This window comes from Salvelinus namaycush, unplaced genomic scaffold (genome assembly GCF_016432855.1).
Source record: "Salvelinus namaycush isolate Seneca unplaced genomic scaffold, SaNama_1.0 Scaffold2300, whole genome shotgun sequence".
NCBI lineage: Eukaryota > Metazoa > Chordata > Actinopteri > Salmoniformes > Salmonidae > Salvelinus > Salvelinus namaycush.
In genome coordinates this window covers 2,666-13,972 of record NW_024059121.1, presented here as the reverse complement: position 1 = coordinate 13,972, position 11,307 = coordinate 2,666, and the positions used below count along the sequence as shown (strand labels likewise).

The 11,307-nt window shown below is 42.1% G+C and overlaps 1 protein-coding gene across 1 annotated transcript; it reads right to left on the bottom strand.

The window, feature by feature from the left end:
* Window positions 1-227: 227 nt before the first annotated feature.
* Window positions 228-3,849, bottom strand: LOC120038672 (metalloproteinase inhibitor 2-like). The gene is made up of 5 exons (XM_038984334.1): window positions 3,606-3,849; window positions 2,347-2,417; window positions 1,353-1,455; window positions 664-788; window positions 228-515 (listed from the first exon to the last, which is right to left on the bottom strand). The coding sequence occupies exons 1-5, from the start codon at window positions 3,733-3,735 to the stop codon at window positions 342-344; spliced, it is 603 nt and encodes a 200-aa protein (XP_038840262.1). The 5' UTR covers window positions 3,736-3,849; the 3' UTR covers window positions 228-341.
* Between the last annotated feature and the right edge of the window lie 7,458 nt (window positions 3,850-11,307).

Genomic DNA, 11,307 nt, shown 5'->3' with positions numbered 1-11,307 from the left:
AGGGAACCACACCTGCATTTCTTTGTCAAGGAAGACTATGTATATAACATTCATTCTACAATATTGTGCCCAGCTGAACATGCCCCAGGCTTTAGGATGGTATTTCAGGAAAAATGTTCTAGTCAGAAACAGTGAGATCACTTTTGATTTTCAATAACACCTTTGGTTCCAGTTTAAAAACAGATAAATGGCACAAGAAATGAATACTTGGAGCGCTATATTTGAGGAGTAGTTTATTTTTATTGCACAAGAAGTGACCAGCTTTTAAATTACAGGCATATTTAGCCACTGAGCAGTGAGTGGAAGGCCTGTAGAGTTTAGGGGTCGTCAATATCCAGGAACTACTTCTTGAATGGAGCCATCCCCCTGTACCAGGCACAGGACCCATCACGCCCCTTGAGACAGGCAGAGTACTTGGCCTGGGGTCCGCTTTGGCCATCGGCCAACAACAAGTCTGTCCAAAGGCACTCATCTGGGGCGCTGACGGGACAGGGGAGGGAAGAGCAGCGGATGATCTGTAGATCAGAGCAGGGAGAGAGAAAGATCCAGATCACTGACTGATCATTATCCCAATACTCTAGCTCTTGTGTTTAGCCAATGTGACAAGGTAAACATTTAACAAAAGTGGTGTAAAGTAATTTGACTATAATTCCTGTCACACACCGTGCAATCGCAGCCGCTTTGGTAGCGTTGAGTCAAGCTCTTCTTTTGTGTGCCATTCAAGTCCTCCCAGTATTGAATAAAGTCACACATGACTAAATGCATACTGCCATCAGTACTCATCCTGCCTGGAGACAGAGAGAAGACAGTGAGTCAACAACCTGTGGGGTAGAAGTTAACCCCAGATGCTGATCTTGGATCCAATTCCTCTTTTTCCCCCACAAATGGTTAAGATTAGAAATGGGTGAGGTGGAAACAGATCCTAGATCTGTCCCTGGGGGTAACTTTACCCTGAAGCAGGAAGACATACCGATGCAGCCTGGAACACTAGAATTTATCATAATAAATAAGTGATGCATTAGTTGTAAACATTTAAATTCATAACATTAGGTATTATAAAGTGTAACTTGAAGAGCCAGGCTGTATCACATCCGGACGTGATTGGGAGTCCCATAGGGCGGCGCACAGTTGGCCCAGCGTCGTCAGGGTTTGGCCGTCATTGCAAACAAGAATTTGTTTAACTGACTTACCAAGTTAAATAAAGGTTTAAAAAAAAGTATTTATTCTAAAGCACTTGATTTCTTGTACAAGATGAAGTCAATAGTTTAGAACAGGCCATGATGCTGCAAGCACAGGTTGAGCAGTGTAACCGGCGCTAGCAATGAACTTGGGTGACGTAGTGAGAACCACACCCGTGAAGAGATACTCCTTGTTGGTTTCCAGGGTCACACCACACGAGGCTGAAGAGGATGAAGTGAAGACGGCGTGGATAACCCGGTCAGGACCTTTGAACATCTAGCCAATCACAAGGAGAGAACAAAGGATCTGTCAAACATCTACATATACAGTTTTGAACCTAACCGACTGCAGCTCTCAGGCACTGTCAGTCGTTCCTAATTCCCTCCCTATTCCCCATCCTGATGTTTGTAGATCAAAAACATTGCTTCATCTAACCTTCATTTTTTATCAGGGTGTAATTTTTTTTTTTTAGATCCCCGAATTTCAGAAACACACAAAATGTAAGCAGAACAGTCAAAATCAATTCTGAGTCGCCCTAAAGGCAAATAAACGTCACATTTAGAACATTTTGAAGATTATTCCACAAATAAAGTAAAATATTTCAGGCAGATTCATCCAACTCAGTAGCGACAAATGGAATATCCAGAGTTAAACATCCCTGATCTGAGACAGGCTGTAACTATAATGTCTAAAGGTGGGTAATAATGTTAGGTACAGTGAGAGTTTTAGTAAAAGGGCTTTATAAATAAAAATCCGGCAATTTATCCACACACGTGACAAAGAACCAGCCAACTTCCTGGTAGAGAATACAGTGATGAGTACCAAACCCCCATCACCAGTAATAATGTGCATTATGATGAACTGCATTTAAAAGCTTTGATGAAATGGCAGCCATAGATGATGTCACCATAGTCTAGGACTGGTAGGACCGTCAACTGAATAATGTGCTTTCCAGCAAGAGGAATGAGCCATTTCTACAGAAGCTCCTTTTCATATGGTGGAAGCTCCACAACTACACTGTTTATGCCAACCCAGATCTGCAAACACTGAAGGGATGGAGCCCAGGGGAAAGGAGAGAACTGGTACCATCTGTCAGACTGGGGTTCAGGGGGCTTCAATGTTTCAGTGCAGGAAGAAACAACCACTTCATAAAAAGGCTGATCATACCTTGATCTGTTGGATGTCATACTTGATCTCGTTAGACAAAGCTTTCTTGCCAACCACCTTCGCCCTGATCACTAGAAGAGGGAGAAAAGGTTTAACATTATTGAAATTATATCTGTCACACTGATGGTTTAAGGGTGATATGGATCAGAGAACAGTGTAGAATGCTTTACAGACCCAAAATTGTACAGTCTTTTCAGAATGTTTGTGCATAAGTTAAGACTCAGTGTAACATTCTGGCTAGGTTTACACCAAAACAGATGACTAGTCCATTTCCCTCCTGGTCCTACATTCCTAGCGCTGGTCTTCTGCTTTTAATTTGACACACCTGGTTTAAGCATGCCCTCTGTAGATGATTGGTTCAGGTAGGAAGATGCGGCAGAGTGTCTGGTACAGTAGCTGCTGCTATAAGATTATGCCATAGAACAGAACCTCAAGTCATTGGCACATGGACTCGACAAGGCGTCGAAAGTATTCCATAATTATGCCGGCCCATGTGGACTCCAATGCTTCCCACAGTTGTGTCAAGTTGGCTGGATGTCCTTTGGGTGGTGGGCCATTCTTGATACACAGGAAACTGTTGTGAAAAACCCAGCAGCGTTGCAGTTCACTTAAACCGGTGCGCCTGGCACCTACTACCATGCCCCATTTAACAGCACTTCAATCTTTGGTCTTGCCCATTCACCCTCTGAATGGCACAAGCCATGTCTCAGGGCTTAAACAGCCTTCTTTAACCTGTCTACTCCCCTTCAACTACTCTGATTGGAGTGGATTGAACAAGTGACAGCAATAAGGGATCATAGTTAACTCCTAGCCAGTCCATGTCATGGAAAGAGCAGGTGTCCTTAATGTTTTGTAAACAGACCTCAATGTGTAGGCACACTTTATGCCTAAAGCAAAGCAGGGCTCTCAACCCTGTTCCTGGAGAGCTGCCGTCCTATATGTTTCGCTCCGACCCTAATCTAGCGCACCTGATTCTAATAATTAACTGGTTGATAAACTGACTCAGGTTCGTTACAAACGGGTTTGATTTAACATTTACAGGAGCATAGCTCTCCAGGAACAGGGTTGAGAGCCCATCTTACTGTCGCCTACTTAATTCTGTAAATAAGTGTGAGAAGATGTAAACAGGCTTAATGAGCATGTCCTAATTATTTATACTACGACCACAGACAATACATAAAATTTTTCCATGCTGCGTATTGATAGCTTCAACATGTGAAGAAAAGCTGAAAAGTGAAATGTCGCCAAACTCGCCTTACCGATATCTGCATCGCAAAAAGCCTGTTGAGGATGCGGAGGGGAGCATCTGCAAGCATCTGCGATGTCTTCGACCCGCCAAAGGAACAGAACGAACAGAGTAATGAAACAACTGCTTACATACCGCGTCATTTGGAAACGAATTATGGTTACACAAATATCACAAAAGGATCCGACTAATGAAAGTGTGAGGCGTAAATTACAATAAAACGTATTTCCCTTCGAAACTGTTCCCAGAACGACGGATAACTCTTACAAATACTTTCCCCTCAACGTAGACATCCGCTATTTATTGCAGGCTGTGAGCTCCTCCCCCAGTCAGAACCCAGCCTATGGTAGGCTGAGCATTCTATTACTCCAGAACAGCAACCATTCATTAAAAAAATCCTCTAACTAATGGCTCAACCACAGGCTCAACATGCCCGGCTGCCATAAATTGGGGATGAAACTGAAATATCATTTTTTTGTTTTTGGGGGGCTCCCGAGTGGTGCAGCGATCTAAGGCAATGCATCTCAGTGCTAGTGGCGTCACTACAGACCCTGGTTTGATTCCAGGCTGTATCACAATCTGGCCGTGATTGGGAGTACCATAGGGCGGCGCACAATTGGCCCAGCGTCAAGGTTTGGAAGGGTATGCCGTCATTGTAAATAAGAATTTACCTAGTTAAATAAAGGTTCAATAAAAACATTGGCTAAGCCTACTGGAATTCCTTCAAGTTTTGTTGCTTTCAGTAAAAAAAAATTTAACACCTGGGGAAATTTCAGAGCAGGCTCAACTTGCCCAACTGCTCAGTTCACTTGCCCCTGTCATCCCATATATGAGATGAAAATGGCAGATTTTGTTGTTGATAAGCGCCTAAATTGCCTGTACAGTAACATGCCATACATGACATAAGAGCTCAGGTTCTCCACTTCACAGCACTGGTAGGGGTTTTGACTGACAGCCGTTATAAACTTGAGCACTACAAGAGACAAGAAGATTACACCTTCCCTCCCGCTAATTGGGCTACTTTTGCACATTTGTTGTTGTCTGGGTGAGAGAAATGCGTTAAATTGAGAGGAGTCGATGTGCTATAAAATATGTGATATTAAGGTTTATAATAAATACCACTTTGATGTCATACAAGCAAACCACTCACATTTCTGTATTTGAAAACTCATGTAATTTACAGTATCAATGTTTATGATCTCTTTTTTTTATCCACAGTTACAATGATGACATGCGTTATAGCCTGGGTTGTCTTGAACAGAATGAGCCTATCTGCGTCATATTGTGAAGAAAAATTGCTACGGAACATACATTTGAATGCTCCAAAGACACAATTCTATTGCACACCAAAATTATAATCTGTTTGTTTGTAGGGCCTTTTGAAAGCCTCCCAGCTAGCACATTTGGTTCCTTGGAAGTTGTGGGAATACAGGTTTTTGTTTTCCTATTTGTTCTGGGAACAAAGCCATCAGTTTCCTGACTGGTAAAACATATTGTTTTTTAAACATCCTGAGAGCTGAAATGTGAACTTCACCTGTTTCCGGGAACATTTATTTTTAGGTTGCAGGGAGGTTCTGAGAACGTTTTACTATGGTTCCCTGAACGTTTTCCTGGGAAGTTTTATTAATGTCCTGAAAACAGAAATGATAGGTTATTTGAAGATAATTCAATAACATTCTGAGAACATGTTTCAAATAAGACTTTTAATAATACTGCTAGCTTAGTTTGGGTTGACTGTTTTCAACTCTAAGCACAGATAGGACACATGGAAATTAATTTGTTTAGGCATTCATTTTTTTGTTGTGGAATCTTCTGTTCTCTATCCATGGAATTAGTCCACTGTGCCACCAGGATGGAGCTAGCATGCTAAGTCATACAACGCTGTTAATATGAGTCTATTCAAACACACCCATTTCAAAGGAAACAAGCACTCATTAAGATCAGGTGTGGACAATTAGTGGGCGCAGCCAACAAACCTGAGTTCAGTAGTACAAATGTGCTTAACAAGTCATATAATAAGTTGCATGGACTCACTTTGTGTGCAATAATAGTGTTTAACATGATTTTTGAATGACTACCTCATCTCTGTACTCCATACATACAATTATCTGTAAGGCCCCACAGTCAAACAGTGAATTTCAAAGACAGATTCAACCACAAAGACCAGGGAGGTATTCCAATGAATCGCAAAGAAGGGCACCTATTGGTAGATGGGTGAAAAAGCAGACATTGAATCTCCCTTTTAACATGGTGAAGTTATTAAATACACTTTGGGTGGTGTATCAATACACCCAGTCACTACAAAGATACAGGCGTCTTTCCTAACTGAGAGAGGAAGAAAACCGCTCAGGGATTTCACTATTAGGCTAGTGGTGACTTTAATCACTATTAGGCCAGTGGTGACTTTTAAACAGTAACAGAGTTTAATGGCTGTGATAGGAGAAAACTGAGGATGGGTCAACAACATTGTAGTTACTCCACAATATTAACCTAATTGACAGAGTGAAAAGAAGGAAGCCTGTACAGAATCAAAATATGCCAAAACATGCATCCTGTTTTCAAAAAAGAACTAAAGTAATACTGCTAAAAATGTGGCAAAGCAATTCAGTTTTTGTTCTGAATACAAAGTGTTATGTTTGGGGCAAATCCAATACAACACATTACTGAGTACCACTCTACATATTTTCAAGCATAGTGGTGACTGCATTATATTGTGGGTATGCTTGTAATCGTTAAGGACTGAGGATAAAAAAAAGAAACCAAATTTAGCTATGCGCAGGAAAAATCCTAGAAAAAAACCTGGTCCAGTCCGCTTTCCGCCTGACACTGGGAGATGAATTCACCTTTCAGCAGGAAAGTAGCCTAAAACACAAGGCCAAATCTACACTGGAGTTTATTACCAAGAAGTGCGTGTTCCTGATTGGCCGAGTTACAGCTATGACTTAAATCTGCTCGAAAATCTATGACAAAACTTGAAAATGGTCTAGCAATGATCAACAACAAATTTGACAGAGCTTGAAAAATGCTGAAAAGAATAATAGGTAAATGATGTACAATCCAGGTGTGGAAAGCTCTTAGAGACTTAACCAGAGATACTCACAGCTGTAATCGCTGCCAAAGTTGCTTCTACAAAGTATTGACTCAGGGGTGTGAATACTTATGTAAATGAGATATTTCTGTATTTCATTTTCAATAAATTTGCAATGATTTCTAAAAACATGTTTTCACTTTGTCATTATGGGGTACTGTGTGTAGATGGGTGAAGAAAAAACATAAATGTAATCAATTTTGAATTTAGACTGTAACATAACAAAATGTGGAAAAAGTCAAGTGGTATGAATACACAGGGGTAGAATTGAAGGATTTTGGACACAGTCCATTTCTATCCCTGGACCTTCATGATGCAACACTGCATAAAGCAAGCTTGGTCCTGTTAGTTGTATTGTCTCATCACAGTTGCCTCTGTGTCTGTGTAAGGGAAACTCCCCTGTTATTCCAGTTTTAAATTATAAATCATATGAGAAAGGTTGCTGCAGTTTGATAGGGTTTTCATCCTCCCTATAGGGCCAGGAGTTTTTCCAGGAGTTTAAACCTACGTGACCTGATTAGAAAAAGTCACCATAGCCCATATACAACCATTCTGCAACTGATTCATCACTATGTCATACCCTACACAGAGAGATTGACTTTAAGGTCTGAAAGGCACTTTCCCATCGGCCAAATCAGCAGTATTTTGTGGTTGCCGAAGACTATGGTCACTTACCCGATAGTTGTTTACATACAGAAATGCCATAACTTGTCGTCCCTTAATTAAACTACAGGGAGGAAGCAGAAAAATCTGTTTTCATGGCCTGCTACATCGGACACATAATCCAAACTTTTCAGAGCGTGATTTCAAGATTTCAACGTGCAGTTCACGTCTGACAGGGCGTATATACTAGAGACAGCATCACATGGTGAAACATTAGCTTCCCATTCATTTTCAATGAAAGTAAAGCGGTGAGAAGCACAGTGGCCAGGGACCATTGGGAGATGCAAGCATGGGAGAGGGAGCTGAACAGGGCGGGACTAAAGTTGGGCAAGGCTGATCATCAAGCAAATATTTGGTGATATTGCTTTGCGAGTAACCAATCGAACCTCACCAGATTTTCCAACCCCTACTTGACTGGTTGACAATGGCTGTTGATACCTAGCACTACTTAGCATGCTTGTTAGCACCCACACGAGGGTGAAGCTAGCATGGCTAGGTGAGTTACTGCTATATAGAGTATCTCAGCTGGAGTAACAGGATAAAGTGGCTCGCGCTCTGCTCGCCCTGACTAAAAGTTACACTTCCAGTGTAGCAGGTAAAAAATATGTATTTTGTGAATTTTACAGTTTGGTTGTATTTAGTTTAAAAAATACTCTGCCTAATGGGACAACCACAGAGCAGGTTCAACTTGCCCGGCTGCCATAAATGTCATAAACTGTCCGTCTCACTTAAATAATGGGGATGAACCAGAAATATCTGTTTTAGACTACGCCTACTGGAATTCCTTACAGTGTTGTTGCTTTCAGTAAAAATAATAACTTGGGGTAACTTTAGAGCAGGAGAAAAAAAACACTCTGGGACCAGTGGTGCCACCTCTTTGACCAATCAGATTCACGGAAATCACAGGTCATGCGGGTCGGATGTGGCACACGTGTTGTAGCAGCCTACACCTTAAAAACTTTTGAATCAATGACCACGCCCCACGGAAATCTAATTGGCATAATACAAAAATCTCAATCAAAATCTGTCTGTTCACTCCCGGGTGGCGCAGTGGTCTAGGGCACTGCATCGCAGCGCTAGCTGCGCCACCGGAGTCTCTGGGTTCGCGCCCAGGCTCTGTCGCAGCCGGCCGCGATAGTGAGGTCCGTGGGGTGACGCACAATTGGCCTAGCGTCGTCCGGGTTAGGGAGGGTTTGGCCGGTAGGGATATCCTTGTCTCATCGCGCTCCAGCGACTCCTGTGGCGGGCCGGGCGCAGTGCGCGCTAACCAAGGGGGCCAGGTGCACGGTGTTTCCTCCGACACATTGGTGCGGCTGGCTTCCTGGTTGGAGGCACGCTGTGTTAAGAAGCAGTGCGGCTTGGTTGGGATGTGCTTCGGAGGACGCATGGCTTTCGACCTTCGTCTCTCCCGAGCCCGTACGGGAGTTGTAGCGATGAGACAAGATAGTAATTACTAGCGATTGGATACCACGAAAATTGGGGAGAAAAGGCGGTAAAATTAAAATAAATAAAAATAAAAAATCTGTCTGTTCAAGCTAGTGATATCAGTTTTTTTGCATGGTGTGGTGGAAATTCAACATCAGGGACACCTGATGTCAATATTAAATGAATCACTCTTTATTATGATGTCTGGAGAGGTTCACAAACTCAGTCCAAGCTTGATGAAAACACTGCCATGGGTGTTCCCTTTCAGTCCTTGTATACTGCTACACAAACAAGTCATACAAGCATCATTTACATTATTCATTATTAACATTGGTTCCTGCATGTGACTGAGTGATACCTCAAAAGGCTTCTTCTCTCAAAGCTGAGACCTGGAAACTGAGATACTCCTTTGGTTCCCAGAGCAATGTTCTGGGCGTACTGCCAATTGGTCTGAGGAGGAGGTCCCAGTCAACTTCACGAACCAAGGTAGAGTGAGAGGAGATGCTGTGTACAATTCAAGGCTATCTCTGCAGACAATAAAATAACCACTTATGTGGTTACGATTGTAATATTTTAAGGTAATCATTCAATTATGGCTTAAACTATCAAATGAGGTTCTATCAAAATACTTCTATTAAAGTAAGCTAAATCAACACATAAAACCAGATTGTTTATCCTTTCAAACCCTTCATTCTAGTAAGTCAATCAGTTACACACATTCTCCCTTACACAATTTAATTTATGGAAATACTATCATCATAATAAAGCTCAAATCTACAGGCAAGGTTATACTTCTATCAACAGGAGTGAATCTATTAAACAACACACACACATACACAAGGGATCCGTAGACTCAGAGGTAAATGCATCTGTCAATGTTTAATCATTGTTTCCATAGCTCTTACCACAATCAGGTTGCATTGACATGTGTTCTGTATTAGCTGTCCCTGGGACATCAAATAGTCAAAAAATAAAACCTGTTGTTTAACAAATCCACTGGGGCCTTCAAAAAGTTGGTGCTGACTTATCATCTTAATATTTGGTACTTAAACATTTACTTGGATCTACTTCAATTTGGATCTACTTCAACTTGGATCTACTTCAATTTGGATCTACTTCAGTTATTCAAACTATCGAAATGAGTAAAAATAATTGGAAAGGGTCAAAAACATATCTTATTAAATGATTCATACCTCTGCCCCAAATGCTTCCACTGTGTCCCTTACACCCTGAGTTCCGTGAGTACCACTCACTTTCATTGGAGGCTTATCTACTGGTCCACAGGAGGCTTATCTTTAACCCAAAACACCAGATGGCAGCCTTTCATTTAATATCAGTCCCAAGGCTCAATCCCTCTGTTCATCATGTGGCCTTGTATTGAAACCTTAGACCCTTCAAATTACTAAGATATTGCAATATTAGAGTGCTACCTGAAAGCCACTAATAACACACACGGTCAACACTCATGAAATTGGACATCAACTGATAGACCACTGATAGACCCCCCCCCCAAAAAAGATATATACATTCGGGATGTCTCTCGGGCTTCCGTCGTGGCCGCGAACCCCGGTGTTGTCGTTGTTGTTCCCTCGCTGCCTCCGCCTGCTTCCATGGAAGGCTTCTGTCTCCTGCCATAATCTCGTCTCACGTCCAGGATGTCCTCCACTCCTGGCTTTCCTCCTGGGCACGCTGCTTGGTCCGTTGTTGTTGGGATCTTCTGTAGCGATCGTTATAAGGAGAGGACCAAGATGCAGCGTGGTATGTTTCCATCCTTTTTATTTGGAAGAGAAACTCAAAGGAAAAAACAATAAAGCGAAAAAAACTAAATGTGAAGCTCAAAGTAGTGCTCTCAGTCAACTATATCTAGACAAGATCCCACAAAGCACAATGAGGAAATGGCTGCCTAAATATGATCCACAATCAGAGACAACGATAAACAGCTACCTCTGATTGGGAACCATACCAGGCCAACATAGATCATTAATCACTTAGATAACCCACCTTGTCACTTTCACGCCCCAACCAACATAGAGAATAAACAGCTCTCTATGGTCAGGGCGTGACAATTGACTTACTGAAATTCAGTAGACGTGTCCCTCAGAGGTTTGCCGGATCAGGTATCTTCCCCCGGGCACCTCACAGTAAAAGTCTGGTCTGGGCGGGTCCAGGTCATCTTTGGTCAGACAGGAATTTCCCTCACACTTTCACACAGAATGCGCCACCAGTGTTCCCTCACAGACCTTCACTGACGCCAAGATTGTGGAGGAAATTGAAGGGACACCTGAAGTCAATTTTAAATGAATCACTCTTTATTATCACAGCCGGAGAGGTTCACAAACTCAATCCAAGCTTGATGAAAACTAAGGCATTCCCTTTCAGTCCTTATATAATGCTACACAAACATGTCATATAAGCATGATTGACATTATTCATTATCTCTTATTAACATTGGTTCCTGCATGTGACTGACTGATACCTCACGATGATTCTTCTCTCAAAGCTAGGACCTTGAAACCAAGATGGTCCTTTTAGTTCCCAG

What these genes read in the sequence shown, in the direction of transcription:
- LOC120038672 (XM_038984334.1), bottom strand. Translation starts at nt 3,735, where the DNA reads ATGACGCGGTATGTAAGCAGTTGTTTCATTACTCTGTTCGTTCTGTTC. An exon ending in TTTTTGCGATGCAGATATCG is followed by an intron (nt 2,418 to 3,605) that starts GTAAGGCGAGTT and finishes TCCCTCTTCTAG; the next exon opens with TGATCAGGGCGAAGGTGGTT. An exon ending in CAAGGAGTATCTCTTCACGG is followed by an intron (nt 789 to 1,352) that starts GTGTGGTTCTCA and finishes CTCTGTCTCCAG; the next exon opens with GCAGGATGAGTACTGATGGC.